Source organism: Vicugna pacos, chromosome 24 (assembly GCF_048564905.1).
Source record: "Vicugna pacos chromosome 24, VicPac4, whole genome shotgun sequence".
Taxonomy (NCBI): Eukaryota; Metazoa; Chordata; class Mammalia; order Artiodactyla; family Camelidae; genus Vicugna; species Vicugna pacos.
This window is the reverse complement of record NC_133010.1, coordinates 2,909,512-2,927,580: the sequence shown is the minus strand read 5'-3', so window position 1 is coordinate 2,927,580 and position 18,069 is coordinate 2,909,512. Positions and strand designations below refer to the sequence as shown.

The following is an 18,069-nucleotide window of genomic DNA, read 5'->3' as shown; positions in this document are numbered from 1 at the left end:
GTCTAGGCAGCTTTAGAGCTACAAATTTTGGTGGCATTTCAGGCTCGACAGTTGTACTCACGCCCACCAAGAGTAGCAGGAGAGAATTAGTCTCCTCTCCTGCGCCAAAGCATTGTTTAAAAAATTAATGACTGTGGAATAGTAAAAGCAACAATGAATTAAAAGAGACTGGAGGAGAATGTGCTTGACCCGAGCTCACTGGCCGCGTTATCTCATTGACGTTCAGATGCTGGCTGTGCCCTTATGATACCAGAACAGACAGGCCCACAAGGAGGGAGTTTTAATGCGCTGCTGTATTTTGATGCCGGAAGCCATGCCTGGTACACGAGGTTCTTGGTAAACAATGGTGACAGTGTCAGCCACTATGGGCTAAGTACACATCCAGCTACTAAGCCAAATCCAAAGGGCAGACTTCAAAAGGCAAAAACAAGCTGACATTCTCTGGTGGGTTTGTAGACTCAGAGCCAAGCAGTTGCTGAGCAAAAATGTCACCAGTACCTCCTATGACAAAAGACGAGGCACTGGCCAGGGGACTGGGGCAGGGCTCCAGGCTTCCACTGCTCACCCACCAGCCTGTCCATGGGGAGAAGATGGTCGCTGCTTATGTTGCACTGATGTACCTACCTTGAGTAATGCCTGAGGCCTCAGCAGGAGGTGACATGAGAGGTGAACAGAGCCAGCCTCAGTGTAGCACAGTGCTGGCAGCTATTCCTTCAGCAGTGTCCAGGCTCATAAACATGCCAGCTCATCTCCAAGAAGCAGAACGGGAGTGCGGGCATGTAGATCACAGGGCCCTGTGTGGACAAGTACAGATCATGGTCACAACATGCCTTGCCCCTTCCTTAAGCCATAGAGGTATGTTCGGGAGGAACAGAAAATTCATCCAGAGCCCGCTAGGTGGGCTCTCACAGGTGGAACTTGGGTACCCTTTGCCTCTCACACACAGGGCTTGTCTGGACATTCTTTTTATCAATTCTCTAGCATCTTATCCTCCAACTTACCAACAACCAGAAAGTAGGATCTGATCTTAGGTAAGTTCAAGAATCACAGAGCACCGCCTCCACAGCGGGCCAGGCAGCACGTGCCAGGTCCTCCGACCGTCACCTGTGGGACCGCCATGAGCACCTCCAAACTTAAGGCCCGAGGCCGTAGGCCGGGGGGACACAGCTTCCCTCACTCTCCACAGGAAAGGGGGACCACCTGTCGGCAAAGGCATCTCACCCTATTCTTCCCGAGGAACAGCACGATAGATACACGTGGAAACAGAGCAGAAGGTGGGGGTTAGGCAGCCCAGAAGAGCTCCTCTGTATTTCCGAGGCAAAGTGGGGCCGTTGACTTAATCACAGGGAAAAAGTGAGGATGAACATTTCCCTGCTTTGTCCCATACTTCATGATACGCCTTTCCCTGCATAAGGAGTTCATTCGGAAGTCCCTGGTGGTGTTTCTGATGTCCTAAATTGGCATGCTGGCTGTCAGGCAGGAAGAGAGGGCCTGAGCCAATCAAGTTCTGGGCCTGGGAGGCAGCAGACACTGGCTCCATCCCCAGCTCAACCAGCGCTGCCTCTCGGGATTCAGCATCTCATCTATAAGCAAAGGGATGAGACTGTCTCAGGACAGGCTGCCCAAGAGAAATGAAATGGGAGCCATGTAAAGGAAGTTTCCCAGTTGCCACAATTAAAACGGTAAACAAAGAAACAAACCAACAAACAAAAAAAAAACTAGAAACTGATTTTAAGAACAGATCTTACTTAATCTACTGTATGTAAAATTCTATTATTTTGACATGTAATCAATATAGGAAGTAACAAGATAGTTTATATACTTTTACTAGACAAGCCTCAGCGTCTGATGAGCATTTGACCTACAGCACATCTCAGCTCAGAGCAGCCTCCTCCCCAGCTCTCCTAGCATCAGTGGCTGTGGCTACTCTATTGGACAGCAACTCCAGGGGTCCCATCATGGTCCTGGCTGAAAAGCGGGATTAAGTGTCCACACTAACCCTAATAGAATCTCTCTGAAACAAAGGCAGATTCACTTTTAAATGTCTGTAAACCGGCGGGCTGCACCTCCCTCCCCCCTTGGCTACAAGACAGCTCTCTTCCTTGCTGATTCCTTTCTGGATGTAGGGAACCAATCCGGCACACAGCCAGGGTGGACTGGCCTCCAGGTACTTACCTGCTGTCTGTGTCCAGTCCCATGACGTCCTCCTTCTCAAACGGGATGTAGACGAGGGGGATCTTGTCCTCAGACTTCTTGGGGGACCCTTCCAGCCACTTCGACTTGGGCAAGATGAAGAGTGACTCAATGAAGTCTTCGACCCTCTTCTCCACCACCCTGCAGTCCTCGTAGTTTGAAGGACAAGTCAGTGGGTGGCTGCTCGGTTACCTTCCCATGCAGCACAAAGACAAAGAGCTGAGAGTCATTAAGCGTGGTGCCATACAGCTCGTCTGCATGTGGAGCTTCTCGAAGGCCCTGGCCGAGACACAGTCGGTAATGGTGACAAGGCCCACGACATTGCGGTGTGTCTGGAAGCCGCTCCACCCATTCTCAGGCACATAGTGGTAATTTTAGTGGATACAGAATGCCCACTGGGGGCCACAATGGCTGATATGGCTATCCAAGGAGATTCGCTTATTGATGCAAAAGAAATTCTCCTCTGAGATGATCCCCATGGGTTGGACCACAACGGGAAGGGTCTGGTGGTCCTCAGCACACTGCACGAAGTCAGGGATGCTAATGTTGCAGGCCCTGCCGACAGGGGAGAGGAGATTGAGGTACATACTCTGCTGTGGGCTGCAGGCCCATTTGGGTGGCGGTGACCTGGTGTGTACCAGCCAGAAGGCAAGGGAAGCCAAAGCAAATCTGGGGGTACAGTTTGTCCTCAGAATCTGCACATGGCTACCGTAGCTCGGATCACATTACCCAGCTTTTGGTCTAGGCTTCCTGCCCCTGCAGAGAAAGGTCATTTCTTATTTTCTGTTTCCAAACAACTAGCAAGGCCCTAATGCAAACTCACTGCTCAAGAATGCTAAATAAAGAAATGAACAAAGGATCTGCTTTCCCCAACCCCCTTCAGCAGAAGATAAAGAAAAGGACTACAGTAGGATCAAAAGATCTAGATTTATGTCCAATATATTTGAATCCCTAAGTTTCATAATAATGGATAGGAAAACTTGCCTTGGGAAAGAGGGTACAATTCAGTGGTAGAGCACATGCTCAGCATGTACAAGGTCCTGGGTTCAAACCCCAGTAACTCATTTTAAAAAGTGAAGTAAATAAATACACATAATTACCATCCTCAAAAAATATTTTTTCACTCAAAATTCAAAAAACCCCTTGCAATTGAAAAAACATTGTAAACTTGACTATATATCAATTTAAAAAAATCCTTGGCTTACAAGAATATATCTGGATTAAGGAAGTTTGCAAATGTAAAATGCCTAGGGTACCACCTGCAGAAAAAGTGGTGACTGTGCAAATTTACTATCGCTCCTTTATGAGCTATATTTCCTTTGGGGGGATTATAACCTCTCAGAGCTAATTTTCTCAGTTTAAAAAAAATAAACGTTACCTCATTCTCAGTACTGCTGAAGAATCAGATAACCCTATGAAAGCATCTGACCCACAGAGGTTTCTCAATAAATGTTTGTTGAATGAATGAATAAACAAGCAAAGTGAATGCTGCTCCCTGCCACAGACCATCATAATGGTACTGCCTGCAAATCTCAAGCTCACGTTCCTTCCATCTCGACACTAACCATGTGGGTGACTTGGGCAGGCCTGAGTGATTCTCTAAGCCCCAGTTTAATCGTGAATAGAAATGAGGGCAATAATGCAAACCTCAAATTGTTAGTGAGACAGTAATGAATTGTACCCCAACTTTGCACGATGGAACCATTCAGGAAAACTGGGCAAAGTGTCCATAGGCCCTCTCCATATAATCTCTTACAACCACATGGGAATCTACATTACATCTCAAAATAAAATATTTAATTTTTTAAAGAGGTTATTGAGGTTAAGTGAGCTCACTGTCTCAAATAAGGGACACACAGTATAAATGGGACAATGCCCAGCCCATGAGATACACTCAGTTAATATTCCCACTGAACCCACTGGTACCTCCAACTTCAGAGCACAAGGATGGGTCCTCGTGGCAATAGGCCACTGCACCTGAAGCTAAGAAAGCTAACAGTGCCCACTTCCAAGAGCCCCTGTCACCACCATTTTTATAATTTTCTATTTGCAATTTTTTACTTTTTATTAAATAGAGACTCCCAAATGCATAGCCTTCACCTGACCAGACATCATGATGGCAGCCCTTCAAAACCTGACCACAGAGATCATGAAGGCAGCCCTCCTTGGTGAAACAATAAAATGAAAAGCCATTTCCACAAGACCTCTGTGTAAATCTACTAGGGAACTTCATCCTGGACTGATGAAGAGGACTGGGAATTTGGGGGAAGTCTGGGGCAAAGAGAACTATGGGCCACCTGTCCCACGATGGACTTTAGACTCAACCTCACCCTCCAGGAACTTCAAAATACAAACCGACACAGTGCTAAGGACAAGATTTTTTTTTTTAAATCCCTGAAACCCTAGCATGTCTGTTTCTACCGAGACAGAAATGGATTCTGTGTATAATGTTTCACTAAAGCCCTAAAATATTATCACCCCAACTTGACACATTAAGAAACTGAGGTAGAGAATTTTATCACATTGTACAAGATTAGAGAGAGGCCATGTCAGACACTGTATTTAAATCCAAGCCCCTGCTCCAATGCTCACACTAGAAAGTGTGACATACTGCCCCTTTCCTGCACTCTCCCTGCAATAAATCTCTGAAGTCTTTTCTGTGCCACCTGGAATCACAGTCACATCAATTTTCCACAAAGAGCTATGTCACTCCTTGGAGGATTTATCAAAATCTAAAGGGTTGGTTTGAGAGGAGAGATTTGCATTTTCTGTTTCTCAAAGGGACCATGGCTTTAAAAGAAACTGAAAAGCGCTTATGTAGTCTAAGCCATCATTGTGCAGAGAAAGAAACGGAGGCTGAGAAGAGATGAGGAAAGTTCCTTATTAACAAATATTCCCTCAGCGCAGCACCAAGCCAGCCCTGGGCACTTCTGTGGGAGGATCTGGGAGTCCAAGGAGAATGAGTGTTAGAAAAAGGAAAGAGAAGAAGCATACAAGGCCCTGTCTCTACACCACCATACCATGAAATTCCACCAAATTACCCAGTGTGGGTGCAGCCAATATTAAGGTGGGCTAAACAGGTTATAGAAACCTGGAATTCTCAACCATAGTGGAAATTCCAACATTTACTGTGCTTTTTTCCCAGTTCAAGCATCAACTCAGTGGGCACTCTGTACCAGGGACTACACGAGGCCTGGAGTTCTCCCAAATACAGATCTCTATTACCACATGTGCAAACCACATAAAGTCCACCAGAAGAAAAGTGCCCACAGATAAGATGGAATTACTGAAACTGAAAGCAGCCAAAGAGCATATATTACTAGGAAAAATGGTGCTCCCTGAAATGGACTCATGGACATAGAAAGCAAACTGTGGTTAGCAGGCAGGAAAGGGAGGATTAACAGATACACAGTAATAAATATAAAATAAATGACAGGAACCTACTATATAGCACAGCGAACTATATTCAATTTCTTGTAATTAGTTGTACTAAAAGCAATCTAAAACATATATATATACATATGCATATGTTTATAACTGAATCTGTGCTGTACACCTGAAACTAACATTGTAAATTGACTACACTTCAAAAAAAATTAATTTAAAGAAATAAGTAAAAATAAAATCAATGCCATTAAGACAAAATAAAAGAACACTCAAATCCCCTTAGCTGTAGGTTGTGGAGATTTCTGGTTGCAAGCACCAAGTCCACTGGATCACTCCAGCACTGGCTCTCACTCTTTCTGACCATCAGAGAATCACTTGGCTTCACTGAGGTTACTTTTCTTTTCTGTGAATTGTTACAGTTGCAACTAATGATGTATAGAACCTCATCATTCACAAGCCCAAAAATTAGTGAGGACTTCCCATGGGTCAGGCTCTGGACAGATAAAAAGATAGGGCCCCAAATATATTCATGGGTAGAAGAAGTTTATGCCATAACGACATTAATTCTTCCTGATTTGATAGACAGATTCATTGCAATTCTGATTAAAATTCCTACCAGATTTTTCATGGAATGTAGCAAGTTAATTTATGGTCAGGAACAGCCAAGAAACTTCTTTAGAACCACCACTGGGGAGGGGTGGACAGGTCATTCATTTCCACTGATCTTTCTGAAGTGATGAAAACGTTCTGGAATAATAATGGTTGCACAACTGTGAATATGCTAAAAGCTGCTGAATTGTAACATTTAAATGGATGGACTTCATGGTGTGTGAACAAAATCACTATAAAACGGTTATATGAAAAAATATTTCTTGACAATTATTTTTCCTTTTATTCCACTTGTCTGCCCCACAATTTAAGAAAAACAAAAACCAAAACAGACCAAACTGTGCCAGGAGCTCTTTTGCACTTCAATGTCCCTGGATCTCCAACGCCTCTGGTGGTGCTGTTCCTGTACACACACTAGCTGGGCTGGTCTAGTTAGGGACTGTAACTATCTTTTGAAAATCGGCGGTCACACGTTTCACCCTGGGAGAGGGAAAGAAGGAGGATGTCACAGCCTCATGCCTTCAGCTCATTTTTAACTGAACCAAGCCCTGCTTTCAACACTGTAATCCCTCGCACTATAAAAACACATGACATCAAGAAGCACTGCCATCATAACACATGAAAGTGTTCAAGGTACTTACCTGGGGCAGAAACACTGAGGGAGGTGACCGAAGCTAGCTCAGCACTGATGATCCCTTTTCCCGACTCCACCAGGAGAAGCTGGGCATTACAGCCTGAGGCTCTCAGCCCAGGGAGCAGTGCCCACGCCACTGAGCTGGTCCTCAGGGAGCGGGAAAGGGAGAGCAGTGCAGCCCCGGGGTCGCGGGGCAGGGAAAGCGGGGGGGGGGGGGACACGGGCTGCAACTCCGCTAGGAGGCCAGCCCCAGCCCCACCCGCCCACCCCTTCCAGGTCCGCAGACCACGCCCGCCAGGGTCACAGCCCGCCCAGTGGTTGGGACGGGCCGGCGGCCAAGTAGAGAAAGCCGGGATGAGAGAACTCGCGGGTGGGAGAGGGGAAGGGGACGCCAGCCGCGGACTGAGGGGAGCCCGGCTGGGTGAGTAGCGGCAGGGGCACACCTGGCCCTGGACAGCTGTGGCTGGGGCGCCAGGGCAGGTGGCGCGGCAGAGGGGTCTGGCCGGAGCAATTCAGCTGAACACAGGCTGACTGGCGCCCTGGGGGTCTGTGACAGGAGGACCACCCTCCTGCAGCCGCCTGACCCCTTTCCCGGGAGCCCCCCACATTGCACTTCCACAGCCAGAGGCCCCGGCTCCAGGTAGGTGCCAAAGGCCTACCGGGCAACAGAGCCAAGAAGCCTTTGGGCCAATCCCCGACTCGGAGTTGGAGCTTCCAACCAGTGGTCCAGCTGGTACCGACTGCGCATGCGCAGGAGGGCCAGCGATCCTTTGTGTTCTGTGAGGGAAGGTGGGGCAGCAAGGGAGGGAGAAGATGGGAGCGGGTGCAGAGGACGGGAAAAGTGGGGGGAGACAGATGGACAGGAGGAGCAGAGAGATGGGAGGGATCTGGAGAGGGGAGGGTCGTAGAGGAGATGGAGAGAAAAAGCTTTACCTCTGGGGCACCCCGAAGGAGGCTGCACACCTGCCTCTGTACCCTTCTGTAACCCTTCAAGGCCCGCAGCTCAAGTTTTACCTCCCTGATCCAGCCCTCCATTGGATGCTTCTGCAGAACCCCTACGGGTATCACACCCTTTGCCCCCACAAGGAGCTGGGTTTTCTGTTGCTCTGGGAACAAAGCACCCTCAGGTGTTGTCGCTCAGAACTACCTTTGGAAGAGTACATATTCCCCTTTTACACGCTGGGAAACAGGGAGGAAGGATCTCTGCCTTAGCTCCACTCTCCCAGGTGTTGGGTTGGCGGGGAGCGTTGTGGTACAAGATCAGAGCCCCAGACGGAGGAGACTGCCTGAGTGTTGATGCATAGTCCCCATCCCTCCTGGGTAAACCACACCCCACCCTAGTGGAACTATCAAGGGCTCACAGTAGTTCCCTGGGTTTGGGAGAGCTGTACTCATGTGAAGGAAAAGTCCAGCTGGGCTAGAAAGCTAAGTCACAAATCTTAGTGTGATAAGTGTCAGTTTACTGATCTAAATTCTGCTGGGCTAACTCGTAAATCTGATGTATAATGTCAGTTTATTGAGCTAACAAGCTAACTCGTAAATTCAAGCTCAACAAGTGTCAGTAACGTGATCTTTTACAAATTGATAAGTTCCAATGTACTGATTCCTTGTGTTTTGTTCTTTAAGCCTTATTGGCTAATACGCCCTTACTTGTAATTAAGCCTTTAAAACCTCATGTGCATGTCTTGCAGGTGCTCAGAACTTCGGAGCAGAAGCCCCTCTGAGACCGCTGGCATAAAAAATCCGAGAACTCCAACAATTCGAGTGGTGCTTGTTTCTTGGTTAGGCTGTTTCCATAACCCTCAGCTCCAGTGCCCAGCTTTCTAGGTAGATAGGAGTGTTACCAAGTCCAAATTCATTCTCCTCAGTGCAGGACAGGCCAATAAGTTGGGAGACCAGGTGTTGGGGCATGGAATAGCAAGTTTCTGTAGACCTAGATGGCAAACTAATGTCATGGAAAACCATCTCCCCAAGTCCCAATTCAGGCCCTTTTCTATGTGCTTGGTTGTTGCAAACTTCTTGGTGTAGGAATTCCTTCTTGTAAGAATTCTTTGTTCTTGCAGCTATCTGCCTGGGTCAGATCCCTGTAAATCTCCAACAAAACAAACGTTTTTTTTCTATTCTGCAATTTGTTATCTTTTTATGAATGAAATAGTGTTAAATATCCTTAAAGGCCAGCGCCTTCAGAATAGGCTCTCCTGTATATTTTAGGCTCTAAGCAACATTGTTTTACAAGCAAGATGAATCCTAGGAGACAGAGGACAGGGTTAAATTCAAAGGAACAGATCTAATATGGAGTCAGATTTGTTCTGTTCTATTATCTGGGCAGAAGCCACTTGAGGATTTAAATCCCTTTAAGTTAAAAAAAAAAGTTTAAAGGAATTTACATACATAGGTAGGAATGTGCAAAGCATATCTGGAAAAGCACCAAAAGGATAGTAAACAGTTGCATCTCCAGAGAGGGCTGAAAGAAGAGAGGTTGAGGGAAAACATCTTTCACTTGTGTATTTTTGTGCTCTGTTTGAGTTTTTTTTTTAACCATTTGCTTGTATTTCTTTTTCAGTTAAAAAAATATGTAATGGAGCAAAGGAGTAACTAGCTTAGCAAATACAGCAGCCATGGAATCACTGAGTCATCACTTTTGATTTAAGCCAGAAAGCATTTATTGACTCTCTCCAATGTGCTCAGTGCTGTTTTAAGACTTCTTTTATTATTATTATTACTATTATTATTATTATTATTATATGAAATTATAACATGGTATACCACACCCTGCCCATGGCTGGCAGAAAACCAACTGAGTTTTTATTGAGTTGTTTTCCAAGGAGTATAGATGTGTTATAAAAAGAACACATATTCAGGGCAAAACAGGCGGAGTGCTTTTCCAGCAGGCCAGACAGCTATGAAGGGTTTTCAATAGATGCGCCCAGAATCTGAGAGACACGGCCACTAGGACACTACAAAAAGCTGTCCAAACTGCCTTCTCCATGGCACTACTGAAATAGGAAAGAATAAATCTGACTCCATATTTGATCTGTTCCTTTGATTTTAATAAAGCCATGTTAATATGCTCCGGTCTTTTCATGGGTTATGATGTCACAGAGGAGATGGACAGGTCAACAAGGAACCACTCTGCCGTGATCACAGAGCCGGGGAAATGGGTGGGCTGCAAAATGTATGACGCAGCCACAACTGTGCCCGTGCTTCTAGGCAGGTACACAAAGTCGCTTCGACAAGGTGTCAAACACTTGTGCCCACGTCCTCATCAACAGACATGTATTAAAGAGAAATGGAAACATATAAAAGGCCAATATCCTTTCTGGGTACACTGTCCAAAGAGCAATGTCTCAGTTTAACAACTGGCCATCTCGGTTCCCTGGGATTCATTCTTTGAGAACCTTAAAAACCACTCCTCTGTCCTCAAGAAGTGCTGCATATTTGTCCTATCTTTGGCTCAGGGATGGAGCACGTTCAAGTGAACTTTAATGTCTGCAAAGATTTGATTGTTTTTCTCCGGGTTCACTTGTCCAATCCAAAGAGGCCTGAGCTAAGTCCATCTTCCGTAAGATCTATTCCCTCCAGTGACAGCTCATTGAGCCTGCAATTAAAAGCCAAGTGAACAAGACTGTCCTCAGCTAAAAATTTCACCCACCCTTCACTGTTTTCTTAATCTCCTCTCCTGGCTAATTTCAACAGACTAACACCTCCCTCCACCAAGATACCCAACTATGTCATTTTGTCTCCCCAAAGAGAAAGTAAGTTCCATAAAACAGTAGACAACTACATAGTCACCTCTGAATTCCTAGCTTATAGTAATGTCAATAAATAGAACTATGATTATGGCTACTTTCCTTTAAAACCTTTGTGGTTATTTGAATGAGACTTTGGAAGAGAGGTGTTTGTGGTCCAGTATCTTGATCCACAGGACTCTGGAGGCCTTTCTCTGAATGGATGTTCACTGATTCATTCAAAACACATCTTCTCAATCAAGGACTAGCTGTGCTATTCTGCCAGGAGTTTGTGGTCACTCTCATGCCAGAACAGCTTTAAAATATATCCTTACTTTGGATTTGTTATTTTTCCCCTCTTCCAACAAAATTGACTTTCCTTAATTTCTTGCCTTGAGGAATATTTTTTTCCTATTTCACCATTTATTTAACCAGGATTTCAGGATGGGCTTGGCCGATAATATGATCAGCCATCCAACTCCCAGTGTGAGAGGCATGGGGCTCCCCTCCTGCACCCCTGTCAAGGCAACTCAAAATCAGTTCAGGAGCCAACCGGCACCCCAGGGCTTCTAAGGCTCGTGTATCTCCCAGAATCCCTGCTTTCTCGTTTGTCTTGGCTTCTGAGGATTTTCCCTCACTTTCTTGACAATTTGTTGTGCAGCTTGAAAGATGAAGAAGGAAGGTTTTATTTCTTAATCAGCATTTTAAGCAACTTGTGTAATAAAGGTTTTCACGAGTTTCTAGAAACCTCCAATGCCAAGACAGAAAACACACTAGATTTTTTCTAATTTTAGCTCTCATGTGCATTTTTAATTTGGTTTTGTTTTCTTAACTGTTAACAGATATTTTTTAATTAAAAAAAAATAAGGCCCCAAATAGGATAGAACATTGAAGGGGAAACAAAATTAAAGGGCAAAGACAGAAAAATGATAAGTACTCTACAAAGTTAATAGAATACATACTCTGTGGATCAGATCAGCAATTCTCAGTAACAGCTAATTGAAACATGACCATGATGTAAAATATCTCTCCTGTCAGGACATGGCCAACAGAAAATAGAATTAAAACAACAAACAAATATCCTAAGTCTGGGCAGGTATAGAAGTCTACTAGCTAAATGTGTCTTCTTCTGGAAAAGAGGGAGACTCACCAGCTCTTTTCAGTGGAGCCTGAGCCCAGGGGAGAACAGTGAAGTGAGCTCTGTAAGTACCCAATTAGCAAAGTGAGTGATGAATAAAGAGACGTGAGCTTTGATGACAGACATGATACTACTATTGATTTGTCCTGTAAAGTATGTCTTCACGTCCAGTGATCAATACTTTGGCGTCCTCAGGGGTTGAGATTATAGGAAAATGCACAGCCCGGGCGCAGACCTCCTGTTTGAGCTCGTGACACTGCACTTAGATGTCTCAAGGGCCCCTCCAACTCCACCTGGAAAGAGCTGACCTCACGGTGCTCCTCCCATAGCCGTCCTGCCCAGGGCCCCTGGTCAGAGGGTAAGGTCTCCCTGTGTCTCACAACTCAGGCCCATCACTCACAGATGTGAATGGACCCCTCTTTCAGGGCCCAGATATCCTCAGTCACCGAGTCCCACCACCCTCACCTGACCTACAAGGTACTCACTGGCACTCAGCACTGACTCTGTGCTGGAGACCACACTGCACACTGTGCACACGTTATCTCACTGGATCTCCACAGCAGTCCTGGGAGGTTGGTACATCACTGCTTCAATTGATTAGATAAATTGTTTCACTTCCTTGAGTGTGTCATCCAAAGTGACACGGCTACTGAGCCACAAACCTGGGACTGAAAACCACTTGAAAACTGAACACTGCTACACCTCGCAGCCACCCTACTCTGACTCATCACATCACCTCCTGCCAAGCCTTCTAAATGTTTCCAAGCATTCTACAAGACAAAAGTGAACTACTAGGACACCCCACTCCCCTACTTAAAATCTGTCAATGACGGTCCACTGCCCTTAGGTGGAACTCCCACCAGGCCTGAGCACAGCCGAATGACCCGGCATCCGCGTTCCCTGCGCAGCCGCGCCACCTCACCCACCACGTAGCTCTACACGTGCCGTGTCCAGGACAGGGATGCTGACTCCGTACAACCCAGGGCTTGTCTCATTCGAACAATCATTACCTTCTTCAGTGATCATCTTCTTCATTGCTGACTCTCAGAAAAATGTTTTCTCAGGATGAATCAATATCTTTTTCCTTACAATTTCCCGTCATTCATAATGAGCTCCCTCCAAAAGAGAGAAGACCTAATGCTCAGTCTCCTTATCTGTAAAGTGAGAATAACAAGGAAATATGTGAGATTTTAAGAGAAATAATATTCATGTGAGGCTGAGGGACAATTCCATCATACAGTAAGCACTCAATATGTGCTTACTTAATATTAATAAGAATATATTGCATTCCAGCAACCTTCAATCAATGTTTTATGACTTTGTCCAACAGACTACTGACAAACTGTTGGATGAACCCCTTTGAGCAGATCAGCAAAAGCGTACTGGGAGAGGAAAGCACGGACTCCATTTACAGCTGCAGCTACCCAGCACTACGGGGTGGGGGCAGTTTGCTCAAACTCTTAGATGTTGCTTGAGCATTTAGTTGTCATTATTGAATAAAGACAGGTGTTCTTTAGTCAAAGCTCCTGAAACATAAATCTTCAAAGATTGATGCAAATTAGGTTTCAAGTACAACACTCTCACTAGAAATTATTTTAAAATGATAGTCTTAACTCCTCTGCATATCAAAAGGGAATGTTCTTAATGTATCTGACTAAATACACCTTAAAGGGTTGTTTAAAAGGAATTAAGAAGAAGCCATCCTGAATAAGCTCTCAGTATCATCTGCACAAAGCCCCACCCAAGTGTCTCATTTCTCACTTCCACATAGGTGTTCAGATAGCTTAACTTGGGTCTTGGTTTCTTATAACACAGGGCGGGGAATAGTTGTGGATAGATTTATTTAGCAAATATAAACCTAGGGTATTTGCTGTGAAGGAATTCTAGAGATAAGAAGATTGATATATAGTCCCACCTATAAGAAACTCAGCCTTTCCATCTACAACAGCATTAAAACTAAAATGAGAGATACATTTAACAAAAATTTACAAGATTTGTACATTGAAAATTTGAAGTATCACCAAAATAAATTTTAAAAGATCTACTTATATGGAAGACATCCCATTTTCATGGAAATATAGACAATATTATTAAAAATGTTAAGACTCCTCAAAGTGATCTCCATATTCAGTGGAATCCCTATCAAAATTCCAGCTGACTTCTTTGTAAAAATTGGCAAACTGATCCCAAAATTCATATGGACGTGCAAGGGGCCCAGGACAGTCAAAACAACCTTGAAAAAGAAGAGCAGAGTTGGAGGACTCTCTTTAAAGTGTACTAAAAAGCTATAGTACACAAGTCAGTATGGTGCTGGCATAAGTTTGGATAAATAAACCAATGAGACACAATAAAAACCCATGGGGAAAAAACTTACATTTACAGACAGTTTTCCACAATGGTGCCAACAACACTCCATTGAAAGAATAGTCTATTCAACACATGGTGCAGGAACAGCTGGGTATCTGCAGGCAAAAGGATCAATCTGGAATCTGGACAGCCATATTTTATATAACAAATAAAAATTAATTCAAAATAGACCACAGACAGAAACGTAAAAACTAAACCTATAATCTTTCTAAAAGAAGACAGAGTATAAATTTTTGTGATCTTACCATAGGCTTTGGTTTCCTAGTTACAGTATGAAGAGCACAAGTGAAAGAAGGAAAAAGCAGATAAACGACTTCATCAAAATTAAAACCCTTTTCTTACAAAGGACATCATCAAGAAAGTGAAATGACAGGGGAAATGGGTATCTCAAGTGATAGAGTGTGTGCTTAGCAAGAAAAATAAAATAAATCAATACATCTAATTACCTCCCCTGTAAAGAAATTGTTTTAATGTTTAAAAATCTATAGTGAAAGGACAATGTGCAGAATAGGAGAAAAATTTTGCAAAGCATGTATCTAATAAGAGAGTAGTACCCAGGATATATAACAAATGCTTAGAACTGAACAAAACAAAAAAATAGACCCAATTTTTAAATTTACCACGAATTTAAATAGATATACAAATGGCCAATACGCATTTGAAAAGATGCTCAGCATCACTAACCAAATCAAAATCAAAATAAGACCTCATTTTACACCCACTATTCTGGTTATAATCAAAACATGGACAATAAGAAGTGTCAGTCAGGAGGCAGAGAAACCTCATATGTAGCCAGGGGAAAGGGACAATGGTGCAGCTTCTTTGGAGAAGTCTGGTATTTCCTCAAAAGCTTAGAGTTATATGACTCAGCAATTAAACTCCTATATATACAGTCATCCCTCAGTATCCTTGGGGGGTTGGTTTAAGGAATCCCCCACCCGGGATACCATAATCCAAGGATGCTCGAGTCCCTTTACAATCAGCCATCTAGATCCATGTAGTGGAAACTACAGATATGGCGGGCCAACTGTACAGCCAAAAGAATGAAAACATATTCTCACAAAAACTTTCACATCAATATTCATAGCAGTATCATTCAGAGTAGCCAAGAGTTACTAACAATATCCATCCATCAATGAACGGATAAACAAAATTACCAAGAATAGGCCCACAAACTTTTGGTCATTGAAACTTTGACAATGAGGTGAGAACATACAATGGAGTAAAGGCAGCCTCTTCAGCAAATGGTGTAGGGAAAACTGAACAGCTGCATCTTAATCATTGAAGTTGGACTACTCCCTCACAACATACACAAAAATGAATTCAAAATGTGTTAAAGACTTAAACATGTAGACAAGACACTATAAACCTCTTAGAAGCAACCATAGGCAAAACATCTGACATATAACTCAGCAATGTTTTCCTAGAGCAGTCTACTCAAGCAATAGAAATACAAGCAAAAATATACAAGTGGGATCTAATTAAACTTACAAGCTTTTGCACAGCTAAGGAAACAGTAAGCAAAACTAAAAGACAACCAACCTATGGAATGGGAGAAAATATTTGCAATAAATGAACTGACAAGGGCTTAATTTTCAAAATATGTAAATAGCTTTTACACGTAATAAGAAAGAAAAACAAACAATTCAATTCAAAAATGGGCAGAAGTCCTAAAGAAACATTTCTCCAATGAAGACATACAAATGGCCAATAGGCACATGAAAAAATGCTCAATATCATTATCAGAGAAATGCAAATCAAAACTGCAATAAAGTATCAACTCTCACCAGTCAGAATAGCCATCATTCAGACATTCACAGACACTAAATGCTGGAGAGGCTGTGGAGAATTGGGAACCCTCCTACACTGTGGTGGGAATGCAGTTTGGTGGAGCCAATTGTGGAAAACTGTATAGAGGTTCCTCAAAAGAAAAAAATTGACCTCCCATATGACCCAGCAATCCCACTCATGGGTATATATCCAAAAGGATCCATAATTCAAAAAGAAGCACCCCAATGTTCACAGCAGCACTATTTGCAATAGCAAGACATGGAAACAACATAAATGTCCAGTGACAGATGACTGGATAAAGAGGTTGTAGCTTATTTGTCCAACAGACTACTATTCAGCCATAAAATAAGAATAAAATAATGCCATTTGCGGCAACATGAATGGACCTGGAGAATGTCATTCTAAGTGAAGTATACCAGAAAGAGAAAAGAAAATACCATATGAGATCGCTCACATGTGGAATCAAAACAACAACAACAACAACAACAACAAAAAAACAAAGAAACAAAAAGATAAACTTATCTACAGAACTGAAACAGACACAGGGACATAGAAACCAAACTATGGTTACCAGAGGGGAGAGGGTGTGGGAAGCAATAAATTGGGAGTTCAAGATTTGCAGATGCTGAGTATGTAAAGAATAAACAGCAAGTTTATACTCTATAGCACAGGAGAATATATTTAATATCTTATAGTAACTTATGTTTAAAAAGAGTATGAAAATGAATACAGGTTTGTTCCTATTTAACTGAAGTATTGTGCTCTACACAAGAAACTGACACAACATTATAAACTGACTAGACTTCAATGAAAATATTTTTAAATAGACAAAAAAAGAAAAAAAAAGAAAAAGTATATTATCAAACAAAAAGAATAACGTACTGATTCAGGCTACAATATGGATGAAAGTTGAAACATTATGCTAAAATAAGCCAGACAAAAAAGGCCAAATACTGCCCTTTAAAGTGAACTGTATCTAAGCGTTTATTGTACTACTCATGTAAATTTTCCGGAGGTTTGAAATCTATCAATATCAAAATAAAATGTATTATTCATTAAAAACATAAAACACTTTCTCACAGGAGGGCTTTAATTATTAAATGCAAAAATGCATGTTAAGCTCTTGGAACAACACTTTGCACGTCCACACACAATCACTACTGTCACTGCCACTCAGAGGGTGGTGCCAGCGCTGATGAGAGCTGCCTCCACTTGCTCCCCTGCAGACAATAGTGAGGGCCTGAGCTCTGACAGGCAGGGTGAGTGTGAACCTGGGTCAGACACAGCCAAGTCCCAGACTCTGCATTACCCAACTTTCTTATACAAACTGCAACATGTAATGTAATCACGCTACAGGGATGTATCTTACAACTCAGTGAATACAGCCAATGTTTTACAGTAACAATAATTGGAGCATCTATTGTACACGTGAAACTTATATCATATTTTAAAACAGCTATATCTTTAGAAAAAATTAAAAAATAATTTAAAAATGTTATCACTTTAATATTCAATTCGGTTTTTAAGTAACTACTAAACAGCTTAGAATGTATAAAAGCATTTAAGTGTGCTGTATGTTTACATATTTATTTACATTCAGCTTCCTGCTAAAAGAGAATTTAAACAATTTTTTTAAACACAGCTTAACAAGCATAACAACAAAAAGGCAAAACTGAGAGTGAAGAGAAAATGGAGATTCAATACTTAAACAAAACCATGGGAAGATAAATTCATAAAAATGGATTCCATGAAGTCAGGGCAAGTGTTAAAGGCCGACTAGAAATTCAGCTGTAAGATTCTTGGCAGCTAAAGCAAAAACAAAAAGATGATGGGGCGCATGGTAGAGTGTGTGCTTAGCGTGCACGGGGTCCTGGGTTTAAGCCCCAGGGCCTCCACTAACAGATAAATACATCTAATTACCTACCCCCCCAAAAGAGCCCCAAAGAAAAGATAAAGAGAAATTTTGTCCCCAAAAAACCCTGATATTAAGTTTGGATTAAATACTTAAAAATATAAAAAGAAAAATAGAAAAGATAAGTGACACTGTGAAGGAAAAGCCCAGCTGGGCTAACAAGCTAAGTCACATATCCAAGTGTGATAAGTGTCGGTTTACTGATCTACGTTTTTCTGGGCTACCTGGTAAACCTGAAGTTTAGAGTCAGTTTACTGGGCTAACAAGCTAACTCGTAATTCCAAGGTCAACAATTGTCAGTAACGTGATC

General features: G+C 42.9%; 1 protein-coding gene across 1 annotated transcript in view; it reads right to left on the bottom strand.

Moving 5' to 3' along the window:
- Positions 1-12,430: 12,430 nt before the first annotated feature.
- Positions 12,431-18,069, bottom strand: part of LOC140688965 (uncharacterized) — a 56,141-nt gene continuing 50,502 nt past the window's right edge. The window contains exons 2-3 of the mRNA XM_072948944.1: positions 14,064-14,151; positions 12,431-12,843 (exon numbers count right to left, since the gene is read on the bottom strand). Coding sequence (XP_072805045.1) covers positions 14,066-14,151 — 86 coding nt within the window. The 3' untranslated portion in view covers positions 12,431-12,843; positions 14,064-14,065. The remainder of the gene's footprint in view (positions 12,844-14,063; positions 14,152-18,069) is intronic.